The sequence below is a fragment of the Dendrobates tinctorius genome, unplaced genomic scaffold, assembly GCF_039654945.1.
Source record: "Dendrobates tinctorius isolate UK_male_01 unplaced genomic scaffold, ASM3965494v1 ptg000222l, whole genome shotgun sequence".
Taxonomy (NCBI): Eukaryota; Metazoa; Chordata; class Amphibia; order Anura; family Dendrobatidae; genus Dendrobates; species Dendrobates tinctorius.
Window position 1 is genome coordinate 2,589,737 of NW_027361889.1, and position 17,844 is coordinate 2,607,580.

General features: G+C 46.8%; 1 protein-coding gene across 1 annotated transcript in view; it reads left to right on the top strand.

The window, feature by feature from the left end:
- Positions 1–17,844, top strand: part of PDPK1 (3-phosphoinositide dependent protein kinase 1) — a 48,146-nt gene that overhangs the window by 11,634 nt on the left and 18,668 nt on the right. Inside the window, exons 4-10 of the mRNA XM_073555188.1 lie at positions 2,900–3,037; positions 3,678–3,822; positions 6,974–7,071; positions 7,982–8,057; positions 9,829–9,897; positions 10,006–10,102; positions 16,604–16,777. Of these exons, the coding sequence (XP_073411289.1) occupies positions 2,900–3,037; positions 3,678–3,822; positions 6,974–7,071; positions 7,982–8,057; positions 9,829–9,897; positions 10,006–10,102; positions 16,604–16,777 (797 nt within the window). The remainder of the gene's footprint in view (positions 1–2,899; positions 3,038–3,677; positions 3,823–6,973; positions 7,072–7,981; positions 8,058–9,828; positions 9,898–10,005; positions 10,103–16,603; positions 16,778–17,844) is intronic.

The window sequence follows — 17,844 nt, forward strand, 5'->3', positions numbered from 1 at the left end:
TGGTCCAAGAAGATGCTCCATAGATACCCCCCCCCTCATATGCTGCTGCACAAGAGTTAATGCTGCCCCTTAAGATGCTCCATAAATACCCCCCCATAATATGCTGCTGCACAAGGCTTAATGCTGCTCCATAAGATGCTCCATAAATACCTCCCATAATATGCTGCTGCACAAGGGTTAATGCATCCCCGTAAGATGCTCCATAAATACCCCCCATATACTGCTGCACAAGGGTTAATGATGCTCCATATGATGCTCCATAAATACCCCCCATATGCTACTGCACAATGGGTTAATGCTGCCCCATAAGATGCTCCATAAATACCCCTTATTTGCTGCTGCTGCCGCTGCAATTAAAAGAAAAAAAAAATGACATACTCGCCTCTGTCGCTGGGGTGCCAGGTACCGGTGTCCTTAGCCTCCGGAACCGGCGATATTTACTGGTCCCCGTTCCATCACCGTCCACCTCTCTTATCTCCCGGGACTCTGCAGTGACAGCAGAGGGCGCACACTGACTACATCATCGTGCCCTCTGACCTGAATGCCACAGTAGGAGGACCAGGAGACACAGCGGTGCACGGCGATGAAACGGGGACAGGTGAATATTGCTCTGACCCCGTCATACTCACCCCTTCCTCGTGCACGTTCTTCTCTGCAGCCCATGCTTCTCCCGTCGGTCGTCTGCTTCCTGCGTTCAGCGGTCACGTGGTACTGCTCATTAAACTCATAAATATGCGCATATTCCTGAGTTTAATGAGCAGTACCACGTGACCGCTGAATGCAGGAAGCAGACCGAGGGAGAAGCAGGGGCTGCAGAAACGTGCCAGGAGGGTTGAGTATGGTCTGACACCCCCGCCCACCCCCCGAGAGGGGGACATTCAACCCCAAAAAAATGGGATTAATATCTCGGCTTATACACGAGTATATACGGTACATTACTCGCTTTGGTCCAGCACGGAGTCTACGCTGCTGTTCTTGCTTGCTGACTCGACTCACCTTCCCTTGGTCCAGCATTAAGTCTACACTGCTGCTCTTGCTCATTGATTGTCCTCCCTCACCTTGCCTTGGTCCAGCATTAAGTCTACGCTGCTGCTCTTGCTCGCTGATTTGCTGTTGACGAGACATCAGTGCTGCAGAAAATAACAGATATTGGGAGCAGTGGTGGAGACTTGGCACTAGACCCAGAGAGGGGGTGCAAATCATAGGGTTTTGTGTTTGTTTTTTTTTTTTAATAAACAAACTGTAGCTGGGGAGGGTTTTTTCCTGAAACCCAGAAAAACCCCTATATAGGCTAAAAAGCAAAACTTTATTTACCGTATATACTCGAGTATAAGCCGACCAAGCCCCCCCCCCCCTAATTTTGCCACAAAAAACTGGGAAAAGTTATTGACTCGAGTATAAGCCTAGGGTGGGAAATGCTCCATAGATTATTCCCCCATATGGTGTCCCCAGAAGAAGCTCCATAGATTATTTCCCCATATGGTGTCCCCAGAAGAAGCTCCATAGATTATTCCCCCTTATACTGACCCCATAAGAAGCTCCTTAGATTATTCCCCCCTTATGCTGACCCCATAAGAAGCTCCTTAGATTATTCCCCCTTATGCTGACCCCATAAGAAGCTCCTTAGATTATTCCCCCATGTGCTGCTGCTGCATGTAAAAATAAAAAAAAATGACATACTCACCTCTCCGTCGCTGGGTGTCAGATACTCACCTGTCCTGCGTCCATGGCTGCTCACCGCTATCTGCCACGTCATCAGTCAGTGACGTTCAGACTGCAGGGGGTGCGGCGCGCACTAATCACGTCACCGCGCCCTCTGCTGTCTGAAGTCACTGACCGATGACAGACAGCAGCAAGCAGCCATGGACGCAGGACAGGTGAGTATCGCTATACTTACCCGTCCTGACGCTGTCTCTTGATCCCCCAGCTTCTCCCCGCTCTCTCTTCCTGCGTTCAGCGGTCATGTGATACCGCTCATTAAAACTCATGAATATGCGCATATTCATGAGTTTTAATGAGCGGTACCATGTGACCGCTGAAGGCAGGAAGAGAGCGCGGAGAAGCTGGGGGCTCAAGAGACAGCGTCAGGACTGGTAAGTATGACCTGACACCCCCACCTCCCCTCCCCCTCCGACCCCCCCGGTGTATATGACTCAAATATAAGCCGAGAGGGGGACTTTCATCCCCAAAAATTGGCCTGAAAATCTCGGCTTATATTCGAGTATATACGATATTTTCCTTGAATAAGGTTCAATCTTTAATGAATACTTTAAGTGGCTTTTGCCCAAAATAGCAAGTTTAATTGATTGGTGTATTTAAAAAAATACTATGCCCATCTTTGTCACCAAATCTATTGGCCTTTTGGCGTCTTGGTAGTCTGATAACATAGAGGTGCCAATTACAAAGTTGCCTCACTTTTCATTTATATGTATTGGAGCAATTAAATAAAATGGTTGTGAATGTGGGCATAATCTTAAAGAGGTTGTCCGGCCTTAGGGCACAAGTCTGCAGTCACTCTATTTGACTGCAGACTTGTGAATCCTCAGTGTGCACAGTCAAGATTCTATGATGCCAGCAGCAGGCGCGTGACCGCAAGTATGCAATTTGCAAACACAAGGTCATATGATGACTAGACGTGTACAGGTTCACTCAATGCAAGTGAATTGAACGAGGTTGGACATGTCTAGTCGAGATGTGGCCGAGAATATACAAATCGTATACTTAGTCACATGACCTCCCAGCACCAGCACTGGGGAATCCTGACAGTGCACACTATGCGCGCTGTGAGGATTCAAGTCTGTAGCCACATAGTGTCTGCAGCCTTAAGCCTAGACACACCTTTCCTCAACAGTATTAATATAAATGCATTAATTACACAAATATTGTTTACCTTTAATAGTTAAAATTCTACAGAAGCGTCACATTGTAAAGGAAAACAAGGTACCATATGTGACGCGGGAAAGAGATGTAATGTCACGGCTGGATCACCCGTTCTTTGTCAAGCTATACTTCACATTTCAAGATGTTGAAAAACTATGTATCCTTTAAGACAAATGTGTGAAATGATCTTCCAGTGATTCACAATAGGATGTAATGGCGGCTGTAACATCTGGCTGCAAAACAAAGTGGCCAGATTGCAGGGTTACAACCTTTATTCTGAAAATTAAGTCAGATAATATACCCCAAAATGGCTTTTATGAAAGCCATCGTACAGGGCACACGATATAACTATCGGACTATACAGGTTTTGTTGCTGTCTGTCACTATGTAAACACAGGTTTGTGCAGGAGCTGTGTAAAGAAATTGTATGTTGAAAAGATGCATGTATTCTTTAAAAATAATGGTTCCGAAGGCCCTTAAGGAAAAAAAAGACACTATTCACATCACTTATTTTTGCATCTTGTTGGTGAACTCTTATAAATGTACTAACAAATTGTCCCTAGAAAATAAGATAATTGGGACTAGTGGCGATCGGCTTTGGATTAACACTTGATGAAGCCTTCCAAGGCGAAACATAATTGTGCTCTGCATCGGCACGGCTTCAGTCATGCTCCTCTAGGTTTTCCTCTCTAAAAAAAACTTTATTTCAGTCTTTGGCCTGTTCACAATTGCGTCGGATCAGGAAGAAAATAAATCCCAGGTATCTTCATAACATTATTTCTTAACAACGGCTGCAGATTTTGGCCTCAGTTACGCCAAAAATGGCGAACTACTGAAGTACATAAGGAAGATCGGCTCCTTCGACGAAACGTGCACCAGGTTTTACTCTGCAGAAATTGTGTGCGCCTTAGAATACCTACACGAGAAGGGAATTATTCACAGGTAAGGGGTGAATATATTCTTTGGTTTTGAGGATCACACACACACACACACACACACACACACACACACACACACACACACACACACACACACACACACACACACACGTGCATGTGCTCATATAACCTGAATCCACGAGTGCAAGATACCAAAATCCATTGTCGGAGTAGTGGCCGCGATGTCCGGACCAGCTGTGAGTCTCCTGACCCGAACTTGGGCATATATGAGTCTGGCTATTTTGGCTCACTACTAGCGGGAGTGGACATCGTGGTGCGTGCTCAGCCCATCAATGTTGGACTCATGAAACTCTGGACTCACACATGCACTTTTTTTTTTTAAGCCAAAACTGAGTAGATCTAATGAGACAAAGAATAATAAAGGAAAGACTGATCCTTTTTGTTTTATATCCATGGTGTCAAAAAGCCGCATGTGATTTCCAACGTCTTTCCCCCCAGCAGTGTATAGGATCTGACTACCCTCTTCTTGCGGGGGAACTTCTATCAGGGGATTGAATGTTACCATTTCGGCATCAGTAAGAGGATTTGTCGTATGAGGACATCGTGCTTAGTTTGTAAATCCTCTCTTGATCACTGTGTCCTGAACCATCAAACTTAAGAGTTAATCTGATAAGTTAAGGGCATGTCACACTAAGAGATATCGCTAGCAATATCGCTATAACTTGTGACGTTATAGCGATGTTGCTAGCGATATCGCTGTGTGTGATACTTACCTACGACCGGCTCCCCCGCTGGTTATCGCTGATCGCGCGAGAACGTTCAGGACTGTTTCTCGTCGTCAGCTTCCTGTGGCGCTTCCTGCTGTGAAGACGAGCGACGCGTGGAGCCGGGCGGGAGGACGCAGGATCGCCTGGTGTGACAGGTAAGTAGCGACCCCCGTCCCCAGCGATGTCGCTGGTGAGATCTGCCTGTGTGGCAGCTCACTAGCGACCACTTAGCGATGCACCAGCGATCCTGACCGCGTCATATCGCTGGTACATCGCTAAGTGTGACAGTACCTTTAGACCAACTTGCTCCGCAGACATCTGATATTTTTGCAGGTCCTCATCACTCCCCTGTGGTTGTCTGGAGTGGCTGGCTTGGGCTTTGGATTTTCGCACACTTGATCTTTAGGTGTCCACACAGTTCTGTTTCCCCTTACACATGAACACTTCTCTCGGCTGAGCATACATGTGTTTTTATCAGGGAGAAAGCTGCTGTCAGACATGTCTTGCTAATCCCCAGAGAGAACACAAGGTCGAGGCATCTAAGAGAAAATGCAGTCAAACCCTCTGACAATCTTATGTGTATGGGGACCACCTAACAGTTGACGTCACGGGAATGAACAATGGGACGTGTTGAATTTCAATACCAATGCCTTTTGTTCTTGGGGAAGACTTTTTCCGACATCTCTGATGGCAGCTTAGTCGCCTCTCAATGAAAAACGCATGTCTCCTCAGCTGGGTGTTTATGGGGGCACCTGATTGATGGACAAGCTATTGAAAGTTGTATGGCCACTGTGATGCAGTGACCGCTGCGACAGCTAGGGGGCGCTGTCTGGGTCATGCACACAGGCATCTCCATTATTGTGATGGAGAAAGGATGGTAAATGACTGTTTTGTATCCCAGGGTGGGTGGCCCTGGGATGAAAGCTGAAATATGTGGTAATCAGTAGAGGTAATGCCGACTGTTTGTTACTATGTATCAGGGAAGGCTTTCAGGTGGCTTGGTGAGATGAACCAGTCACATACAAACCCACCCAGGGGCATGTGTCTGAATGCCCAAAGTGTGTGTGTGTGTGTGTGTGTGTGTGGTTGGGTGTCTGAAAAGGACCTTCAATGAGGTCATAGCCATGTGATCACCTGTGGGTGTGGCTACGGACCATATAATGTGCTTGAGGTAGGTCACATGGGGAGAGAGTGTGTACCTGAATGGTTCAGGGTGGAAGGTCCTGGAGGGTCTAGGTGTTGGAAGGTGTGCTGCCTTCCTGAATAGCACCTGCTGCGACCTTGGACCTGGTGAGGCCAGTGTGTTGGGAGTAGGTACGAATACCTGAATAGCACCTGGTGAAGTGTGAGTGTTGGACGGTCTTGGGAGGGGACGGACGTCCTGAATAGCACCCGCTGAGGCCCTGGACCTGGTGAGGCCGGTGTGTTGGGAGACCCAGGGAGTAGGGTCGGATCCCTGAATAGCACCCGGACAAGCCAAGTGTGTGAGCAGAGTCTGTGATGGCCTGCGTTTGGGGAAGCCACTGCCCGGCTGTGGTTTTGGAACCGTGAGGCGGCCTAGTGAATAAGGCACTGTCTGGATCGGTGAGCCCAGTGCGGCCGCTTCCCCGGGAGAAAGGACTAACCAAGAGTCGGCGTCTGGAGCAGGAGCTCCTCAGAGGTAACCCCCAAAGGGGGGAACTAACTGTGAGGCTATAGAGCCTGTTACTGGACATGGCACAGCCTGTGTGGCCTCAGAACTGAGAGAGCGGAGCTCTAATGTGAACACTGATCTATCTGATAGACTGTTTTCTTTGTGTTGCCTTATATGGTTTATGCCGTTCAATAAACCACATAGACTGTTTAACGGAAAGTGTTCCTGTGTGACGTGAATGCGCAGCCAAGTGAGTGTCCCCCAATATACTCGGTGAGCGCTGCCTTACACCACCTAAAGGCCAGCCAGCCCACTGTTATGGGGCAGCACAGTGGCTCAGTGGTTAGCACTGCAGCCTTGCAGCACTGGGGTCCTGGGTTCAAATCCCACCCAGGAAAATATCTGAAAGGAGTTTGTATGTTCTCCCTGTCTTTGGGTGGGTTTCCCCCTCGTTCTCCGGTTTCTTCCCATACTCCAAAGACCTACTGATAGGGAATGTAGATTGTGAGCCCCAATGGGGACAGTGAAGATGAAGTCTGTAAAGGAGGGAGGGGAATAGAGGCATCAGGAGATCGGAGCGGACCACAGTTGAGATGTATTTACTTGGACTGATAATCGGCTAATAACAATGCTCATTGCCACAGATCATCCGATGGAACAGGCAATTCATTCATCATTTGGGGACAAAATAATCCTAATGACCATCAGTCTGTGCCATACAGCTTTGGGGGCCATAAATAGGTGCTGATAAACTTCACTTGAAAATAATTCCAAAACGATATTCTTTATTTCAGAGACCTGAAGCCGGAAAACATTCTGCTTAGTGAAGACATGCACATTCAGATCACAGACTTCGGGACAGCAAAGGTGTTGTCCTCCGATAGCCGGCAAGGTACGTAATATGTCCAGGTAGGGGCGGCCGTTTCTATAGCAAATTGGCTTAAATCTACTTGCTTAATCAGCTTGTATTGTAGTCCAGAGATGCATTCCTGTGATAACTGCTTCCGCCTCTTCCCTCTCGCTCTTACTGACTTTTTGTTAGGGGGTGTCTCTGGTGCCATGCTTGTTGACGGTTTCCAATAATAACCAGTAGAACCGTTCCATTTTTACGTCTTGGTTCCCCGACTTCTTCCCAGAACCATAAATTATTTTATTTTTCTGTCCACATAGACATATGAAGGCTTGTTGTGTTTTTTTTTTTTTTTTTTTTTTTTGCAGGATAAGTTGTACTTTTGAATGACACTGTTCTTTTTACTTCATGGTGTACTGGAAAATGGGGGGGGGGGGGGGGATTCCAAGTAGGGAACAATTGTGAAAGAAAAATTCTGATTTTCTGAGACCCCCATAACTTTTTCATTTAGGAGCTGTGTGATGGCTTTTTTTTTTTTTTTTGAGAGTCTGGCTTTTCATTGATGTCGTTATGGGATAGATATGTCATTTTGATCGCTTGTTACAGCATTTTTTTTGTAGAATTGCAGCGGCAAAAAAAACATGTAATTTTGGCAGTTTTTTTTGTTAATCATTTTAGTTTTTATATTTTGATAGCTCAGACTTTTATGAGCATGGCAATACCACGTGTGTTTTTTAATATCTTTATTTTTAACATGGGGAAAAGAGGGGTGATACATTTGTGCTATACATCTAGGGGGCATACTGATGTGAAATGGGCTTTCAAAGGTGAATAAATGACTTTTAAAATAAAGAACAAGAGAGGAAAAAAAAAAATGCGGAATTAAAAATCAGTGTTAACTTGCATTCACAAAATGTATACATATTATTAGTTTTTATTTTTTTTCCTGCAGCACGGGCAAATTCATTTGTGGGAACAGCACAATACGTGTCTCCGGAGCTTCTCACAGAAAAATCAGCATGTAAAAGGCAAGTCTAATGGTTTTTCACAGCTTATTTCCTGTTCCGCTCTTGTGAAATGTTCATGATCTTCAGTGTGAATAACTAACGACTGCTTAAAATTAATGGAGAAATCACTTAGCAAATGTACATTTTGGGAAAAATCCCATCCATTACTTGCACCTTCCCGTTGACTCCCATTCACCAGGCGGAGGCTATGGCTGTGTAGTTTTGGCTTCCGTCTGGCCAGCACACTTCTGCTTACCATTTATGACGGTCAAAAAAAAATGCTGATGCCCTAGGGGTACAGGAAAACTCGGTGTGCCCCTATGGGGAGGGGCTTCCTAATCATCCATCCAGATGGGTGGTCACTGGGTATATATGTGTGAAGGTGGATAGAAATGCAGTGTGCACATAGCCAAAGTGCAAGGTATAAGTGAAATATTCCCCAAAAACCTATTTTTATTGGAAGATGACTAAATGAATGGCATATGCAGCTTCCAGGCCAACTTTACACTATGGTAATTGGCCATTATTTGAGAATTTATGAAAACCCAGACCCAATCTTGGGCCCTTTGCACATAATTCCCATATTGCTTTTTAGTTTCCATACAACATTTAATGACATCAGAGTATAGTACAGATCTCACTGCAAAGAATAGGATCCGTTCCTCCAATGTGCTACTTTTGGATCAGTTCAGAATTTGCTCCAACGACCGAATATTAAGTTTGATGCAACGTTGGACCTGGATCAGCGCCTGGGAGAAAATGGTGAAAAAAAGGATGTCGATATCGTACATTTTTAATCCATTTTTTTTTTTTTCTTCTGTCAGTTGTAATCCATTTACGGTAGTTATATCAGGCAAAGAAGTCTGTCCTCACAAAATGACTTTCACACCAAGCACAGCACTTTGTAGGGGACCTAACCCTAATAAAAATGGTACTTCTAGTTTCCAAATGTGCTTGCCAGAAAAACTTTTGTATTCAGCTATGCTATTGGTGCGCACTGTGCACCCTTGGAGGGGCATCAAGTTTGGTGCATGCATTCCATCCATCTCCGCCCTCCTCACCCTTGATTGACAGCTCTGACTTTCCAAGAATCGAAGGACGGCGGTTATAGGTGGGATGTTGCACTGAACTGCTCGGCCACACCAAGGCTGAGCGCCGCATTAGCATATTCCAAAATTGCCCAATTTCTGGCAAGCACAGCAATGAATTTGGGCACATATGATTTTTTTTTTTTTTTTTTACTAGGGCTATGTCCCCTGCAAAGGTCAGTGTTTGGTTTCAGCAGTCATTTTGTGCTGACAGACTCCCTATATGCCATGCAATTGCGTCCAAATTGCAGTATTTGCCCTGACAAACCGGAGAAAACGCATAAGGAGGATACTGATTGATTGGGGATGGTGTGGCCAATAATCCACCGGGGAGTTACCCATGTCTGGACCCATGGTCTAATGCTTCCAAGGATATGAGCAAACGCCAGAGGGTATCCCCAGCAAAAGCCATCAAAGGGGTGTCTGAGCTGCTGGACCTAATGCTCATCCTTTTACTGAGCACATATTCCAACCACGCTTGTCCTCCTGGAATGTGAAAAATGATATTTTCTTAGTAAAGCTCCCTGACCTCTGGATACCTAGCGTGGCGGAGCTTTGACGTTACACATTGTTTTCCATGTGACACGGACTATAGGGGCATGATTTCTGCAGTTTTACCGGTGTAACATGTTTGACTTCTAGGGAAAAAAAAAAACATTCTAATGTAAGTTTTCATTTTGTTTGATCCTTTCTTCTTCCTCCAGTTCTGACCTGTGGGCGTTGGGTTGCATTATCTATCAGTTAGTAGCCGGATTGCCGCCGTACAGAGCTGGGTAAGCAAGGCACTTATCTAAGGTGGAGAGGAACGCCGCTCACATTTTGGAGTTATGAAATTGTGCAAAATGACAAGTTTCTCATCGGCATTGTGTTCTCTATTGCAGCAATGAATACCTTATATTTCAGAAGATAATAAAGCTGGAGTATGATTTCCCCGAAAAGTTCTTCCCCAGAGCTAAAGACCTTGTAGAAAAACTTCTGGTATGTCCCTTTTTTTTTTTTTTTTTTTTCTGTAGGCAAATGGACGGCTTGATTCACACATCCATCGAAAATTATGCACAGACTGGCCGCGGGTCCTCTGACCCAAACTTTACATGAAGGACTGTGACGGTAGCATCACTCTAAGGCCGGGGTCACACTGGCGAGGAATACGGCCGAGTGAGATGCGCTAAAAGCACGCATTAGACACGGACAAAAGATTCTCTATGGGGTCCCTCGCACCAGGCGTATATTTCTCATCCGTATTCTACGCTCCGTGCCAATCGCAGCATGCTGCGATTGTCAGCGTACTACGGCCGTAGTACGCCAATGCAAGTCTATGGGTGCGCAAAAAATACGCATTACACACGGACCACACATGTGACTTGCGAGAAATACGCACCCGGTGTCTTTTAGCAAAGCCGGCAATTCAGTGCGCTATACAGTAAACTCACACTGACAGTTTTAATAAAGAAACAAAAGAATACATATATACACATAGAGAAAATATATATATATATATATATATATATATATATATATATATATATATATATATATATATATATATATATATATATATATATATATATATACACATTCTATGTGTCTATATCTATTCTTTGGTTTCTGTTTAGAAACCCTGTCATAGGGCTCCATTATATGTCCATTTTGCAAGCCTGCGAGAAAATCTCACCATACGGATGCTTGCATGCGCAAAATACGCGACCACACCTTGATTACGGATGACATACGGAGCACTGTTTAGGGGCCATTCATCCGTATTACGCATGTAAAATACTGACCGTATTTTGCGTCGGTTAGTGTGACCCCGGCCTAATTCACAAATACTGAATTTCTCTATCGCTTCATTGGGGGACACAGAGACCATGGGTGTATGCTGCTGCCACTAGGAGGCTTACACTATGCACAAAAAAAGTTAGCTCCTCCTCCGCAGCATACACCCCACCGACCGGCACTAATTTCTTCAGTTTAGCTTAGTGTCAGTAGGAGGTGGACACGGGTCTTTCATTAGACCCATATCTACCTCAGTGTGCGTAGTTTCCTTTTCAGGTTTTCCAGGAGGGTTACAGAGTGAATAGTCACATCTGTAGTCCCACAAAGAGACTGAGTACGGCGTGTACTGCCACCCTGTATCCTCATAGCTCTCCGATGCAGGACCAACAGCCTTCTCAGGCGGCCGCCAACACGGGTACGTGTCAGCGATCCATTCAGTCTGCCGCCCAGGAGCCCCCTATGGCTACGCGTGAGAGTGAATTCCCTATTCCTGGCTGTGCTTCTTCTCTATCTCAGTCAGTGGCGGATCTTACTAAGGTGTCTCAGTCCCTAGTGGCCGTTCTTGATAAGTTGCCCTTGGACACATCTACAGTATCCAACAGGGTACAAGACGCTCCATCTGAGCCAGCCAGCATGAGCTGCAAAAGACCCAGGCAGGATCTCCGGCCGGATTCCTCCACTCGCTCCATCCCACCACATAGTCCTTCCCAGCAGTCTCCTTCCCGGGCCTCTTCACCCGAGTCAGGCGAAGCGTTCTCGGATGCGCCATCCGAAAAGATTTTTGAACTGGATTCGGACCATGATGCGGACATGAAGGTTACAGTACAGAACCTCATTGCAGTGATTAACCACACCTTCGAAATCACAGACTCCCCTGCGAAACCCTCAGATCAGGAGGTTTCGTTCAGACGGGCAGAAACACCTTCCAGAGTCTTCGCTTCGCTCTCTGAGTTTGGCAAGCTACTAACCAGGGAAAGAGAAAATCCGACCAGGCGCTTTGAAAGAGGGAAGCGCCTCGGCGTGCTATATCCATTTTCTCAGGAGCTCACCGACAACTGGTTGGCTTCCCCCTCTGACGCTCCCGTGTCCAGACTTTCTAACCACAAGGTCCTCCCGATTTCAGGTGTGGCGTCTCTTAAAGATTCTAATGACAGGATCATAGAATCTCTAGCAAAGTCAGCATTCGAAGCGGCTGCGACGGTGCTTAGTCCAGCCTTCGCTTCCACTTGGGTAGCGAAGGCCATAGCTACTTGGGCGGAGGATCTCCGCCAGGGCATTCTGGTTAAAGCCCAACCAGAGCGATTGGCCGAGCTAGCCAACCAGATCTCCCATGCAGGGGATTATCTGGTCTCTGCCTCCTTGGATGTCGCGTCTTGCGCAGCTCAAGCGTCCAGCAACGTGGTTGCAATCCGGCGTACAATTTGGTTCAAGGCTTGGCAGGCTGATTTGTCCTCCAAAAAGTCCCTTACCAATCTGCCTTTTCAGGGAGCGCGTCTTTTCGGATCCCAGCTGGACCAGATTATTAAAGACGCAAATGGAGGCGCTAGCTCTCTTCTCCCCCAGTCCAAGCCTCGTATACCTCCTTAAAAGGCGTCAGTTTCAGCCCTTTCGGCCCTTCCGCCTCTTCGTGACGGCGGAGACCTTTTCCAACCAACAAAGGCCGCAAGCCCGTCAGGATAGGAAGAAGGTTTCTTTTAGGCCCACCCCTCCTGGCGATCTCACTCCTCCCAGGGCAGATCCTCCAGGTCCAGAACTGGACGGTCCACTTCAGCATGACTATCATCAAAGCCCAGAGGCGCCTCCCCAACTGGGCGGTCGACTCCTTTTCTTCAGAGACATCTGGCTTGCCTCAGTAGCAGACGCTTGGGTCAGGGAGGTTGTATCTTCAGGATACAAGATAGAGTTCGTTTCTCGGCCCCGGGATCGTTTCTTTGAGTCTCGACCTCCAAAAGACCCTGCCTTAGTTCCGGTTTTCTTTGCATCCATCAACTCTCTCCTCAGTTCCGGGGTGATTGTGCCCGTTTCCGAATCAGAACGATTCACAGGGTTTTATTCAAACCTGTTTGTAGTGCGAAAAAATATGGTGCAGTTTGGCCCATCCTGGACCTCAAGTTACTGAACAGGAGAGTCTGCCTACGACATTTCGGGATGGAGTCTCTTCGTTCAGTAATCGCTTCCATGGAGGCGTGGAAATTCATGTGATCAATAGACATTCAGGATGCCTATCTGCATGTTCCCATCTTCCCCAGGCATCAGAAATTCCTGCGTTTCGTGATTCACCAGGACCACTACCAGTTTGTTGCCCTGCCGTTCGGTCTCGCCCAGAGTATTTACAAAGATCTTGGCGACGTTGTTGACCTTGTTGAGAATCAGACGTCTTGTCCTCCTTCCCTACCTCGACGACATCAAAGCTCCGTCTTTTCACCAGACTCGCCAAAGTCTTACCATCGTCCTCGACACCTTGTCCAGTTTCGGGTGGCTCGTCAGCAAAAGGAAGTCCTGCCTGGTTCCGACACAACGTCTTGTGTTTCTAGGCCTATTGTTTGACACCCGTCGATCGAGGGCTTTTCTCCCAGAAGAAAAATGATCTCTCTCTCTGCAGCGAGATGTACAATCGCTGCAGAGCACACGGCTTCCATCTCTCCGGGCAGCCATGAAAGTCCTGGGAAAGATGGTGGCAATGACCGAAGCGGTTCCCTTTGCCCAATTTCACTCCAGACCGCTTCAACAGGTCTGTTCTTTCCCTGGAGCATCCAATTCGCCTTTCATACAGGGTCAAGCAGTCTCGCAATTGGATGCTGACGTCACCTCTCATCTCTCTGGGCCGGTCATTTCTTCCAATTCACTGGCAGATTGTGACAACGGACGCCAGCCTCCTTGGCTAGGGGGCAGTGTTTTGCAATCAGACTGTTCAGGGTCGGTGGTCAACTCAAGAGACAGCTCTGCCTATCAACGTCCTCGAGATTCGGGCGATCTATCTGTCTCTCATTCGCTGGGAAACGCTTCTCAAGGATCTGCCGATCCGGATTCAGACAGACAATGCCACAGCGGTGGCATATGTCAACCACCAAGGGGGGACACGGAGTTCCTCAGCTCTAGCGGAAGTGTCCAAAATTCTTCACTGGGCAGAGGTTTCAGTCCCAGCAATATCCGCGGTGCACATTCCCGGCGTGGACAACTGGGCCGCTGATTTTCTCAGCCGCGAGGGTCTCGCGGCAGGAGAGTGGTCCTTACATCCGGACGTCTTTCATCAGCTTTGCCATCGTTGGGGGACTCCGGACGTAGATCTGCTGGCGTCTCGCCTGAACAGGAAGGTCCCACAGTTCGTATCCAGGGCCCGAGATCCTCTCGCAGTGGGCGCCGACGCTCTGACCATTCCCTGGTCTCAGTTCAAGCTCCCCTACCTGTTCCCTCCCCTTCCTCTTCTCTCCCCTTCCTCTTCTTCCCAAGCTGTTGAAGAAAATCAAAGCGGAAAGGGTTCCAGTCATCCTCATCGCTCCAGATTGGCCCAGAAGGTCTTGGTTCGCGGACATTGTCAACCTTCTCGCGGACGCCCCCTGGAAGCTCCCAGAGAGGGCAGATCTGTTGTCTCAGGGTCCGATTGGCCACCCCAATTCTCGGCCGCTCAATTTAACGGCGTGGCTGTTGAGACCGCGGTTCTGAAACGATCAGGTTTTTCGAATCTGGTTATTCACACCATGATCCGGGCTAGGAAGCAATCGTCTTCCAAGATTTATTATCGTACATGGAAGGCCTATTTCTCTTGGTGTGAGGCCAATGACATTCCGCCTATGTCCTTTTCTCTCCCTTCTGTCCTGGCGTTCCTCCAGACAGGCCTTGATGCGGACCTTGCCCTCAACTCTTTGAAGGGTCAAGTCTCGGCGCTTTCCTTTCTGTTCCAGAAGACGTTGGCCTCCCGTCCACAGGTCAGGACCTTTCTTCAGGGAGTGGCTCATGCGGCATCTCCGTACCGCGCGCCTGTGGATCCATGGGATCTTAATCTGGTTCTCGAAGTTTTACAGGGTCCACCCTTTGAACCTCTCGGAGAAGTTCCCCTATCCCTTCTCTCCTGGAAAGTAGCCTTCCTTGTGGCCATCACCTCCATCCGGCGCATGTCGTAATTGGCGGCCCTTTCTTGTTGCCCCCCCCCCCTTTCCTGGTGCTCCACCAGGATAAGGTGGTCCTGCCGGCCCCTGCCTTCCTTCCTAAGGTAGTGTCCACTTTCCATCTGAATGAGGACATTGTTCTCCCGTCCTTTTGTCCGGGTCCAACTCGCCCTCTTGAGCGCTCCTTGAACAAGCTAGACCTGGTCAGGGAGATGAAGGTCTACCTGGCTAGGACGTCTCCCTTGCGGAAGACAGACTCTCTCTTCATCATTCCAGATGGTGCGCGGACAGGTCAGCCGGCCTCCAAGGCTACTATTGCTCGCTGGATCAGATTGGCAATTTTGGAGGCCTACCGGGTCAAGCATCGAGTGGCCCCTCCTGGAATCAGAGCTCACTCTACCCGGGCGGTGGGTGCCTCCTGGACTTCACACACCTCCTGATCGCCTGTCGGATGTAAACTCGATGCACTTCAAAGATGCACTTCAAAACACCATGCAATGTGTAGTAACTGCCTCCAGGTACAGCAGCACTGCATCCATACAATAGAATAGGAGCTGATCTGCAGCACACATCAGCGACTTCTACACACTGAACGGCTCTGTGTCGGAGCTTATAACAGCTGATTAATGGGGGGTGCCAGGCGTTGGACAGCCACCGATTTGATACTGATGACCTGTTTCAAGGATAGGTCATCAGTATCTTGAGACTGGACAGCCCCTTTAAGCAAATGTCCACAAATCCGATATCCTACTGACTTTTAATATAGTTAAATCTGTCAGCAGTTTTTTTTATATGTAATCTTACAGCAGCATCATGTAGGGATAGAAACCCTGATTCCAGTAATGTATCACTTAGTTTCCTGGGTGCAGCAGTTGAGATACAATCGAGGTTTTCTATGCTGCAGATCTAGTAGAGCTCAGAATACTGAGCTGTGTATAACCCCGCCCTCACCACTGATTGGCAGAAAGCTGCCAATCAGTGGTGAGGGTGTGGTTGGACCAGCAGGCACCAGACACCTAGTCCTCTAGTGATAATCTCCTGCAGATAAAACACTGATTATATTACATCAGCACGCAGCCTAATAAGTGACACATCACTGGAATCGGCGTCTCGCCCCTGCGTCATTCTGCTCTCACATTTCATAGTTAACCTGCAGACAGATTCTATTTAATACAAACATTTTACATCTGACACGTGCAGAGTTGCAGTTTTATTTAAGAAAATGCAGTGAAAGCAGCCAGTAGAAGTCATTGAAGACGAGAAAAAGTTGTCAAACTTGATCACAAGATGAAGAAATTTAGTTTTGTTTTTCTTGTTTTTTTTTTTAAAATTGGTTGCGATTATTAGAGAAGGGAATTCAAACAGATTATGAAAATTGACCCGATATATGTAATAAGGTAAAAAAAATACCTAAAACAAACAATTACTGGTGGAAAAACAACTTAAAATTGCATCTGACAATTTTGTACTTGAGCAAGTGAATAAGTCAGAGAATTACGGAGGAGAGCTTAAGTGACAAATTCAGCCCTGCAATATCTGTGACGGCAGCAAGCATATCCTGACATGGCAGAATTATATGGGGTTATTTATTTTTTAATAGGTCCTGGACCCCACCAAACGATTAGGCTGTGAGGAGATGGGAGGATATGGTCCCCTAAAGGCTCATTCGTTCTTCGATGGCATCACGTGGCAAGACCTACACCTTCAGACTCCTCCTAAACTCACAGCGTACCTGCCCGCCATGGCCGAAGATGATGAAGAGTTTTATGGAAATGTAAGTTATTTCAGAGATCATAGAATCGTAGAGTTGGAAGGGACCTCCTGGGCCATCGAGTCCAACCCCCTGCTCAAAGCAGGATTTGCTAAATCATCCCAGTCAGATGTCTGTCCAGCCTCTGTTTGAAGACTTCCATTGAAGGAGAACTCACCACTTCTCGTGGCAGCTTGTTCCACTCATTGATCACTCTAACTGTCAAAAAGTTTTCTAATATCTAATCTGTGTCTCCTCCCATTCAGTTTCATCCCATTGCTTCTAGTCTTTCCTTGTGCAAATGAGAATAAAGTTGATCCTTCTACAATGTGACAGCCCTTTAGATATTTGTAGACAGCTATTAAGTCTCCTCTCAGTCTTCTCTTTTGCAAACTAAACAATCCCAAATCCTGCAACCTTTCCTCATAAGACAGGGTTTGCAGACTGGTCACCATTCTGGTCGCTCTTTTCTAAACTTGCTCCAGTTTGTTGATGTCTTTTTAAAAATGTGGTGCCCAAAACTGGACACAATATTCCAGATGAGGTCTGACCAAAGAGTAGAGGGAAATAATGACTTCACGTGATCTAGACTGTATGCTTCTGTTAATGCATCCTAGAATTGCATTTGTCTTTTTTGCTGCTGCATCACACTGACTCATATTCAGTCTGTGATCTATTAGTATACCCAAGTCTTTTTCACATGTGCTGTTGCTTAGCCCTATTCCTCCCATTCTGTATATGCTTTTTTCCTTTTTATTGCCCAGATGTAGTACTTTGCATTTTTCCCTGTTAAAAACCATTCTGTTAGTTGCTTCCCACTTCTCCAGTTTATTTATATCTTTTTGAATCCTCTCTCTCTCTTCTCTAGTATTAGCTATCCCTCCTAGCTTTGTGTCATCAGCAAATTTAATCAGTTTACCCTCAATTCCTTCATCTAAATCGTTGATAAAGATGTTGAACAATACAGGGCCCAATTAAGTTAGTCTGACATGACTTATTAGTTACAAACCCATGCTGACTCTGTTTAATCACTTCATTCTTATCCAGGTACTGACGTACATGTTGTTTAATAATTTGTTCAAAGATCTTTC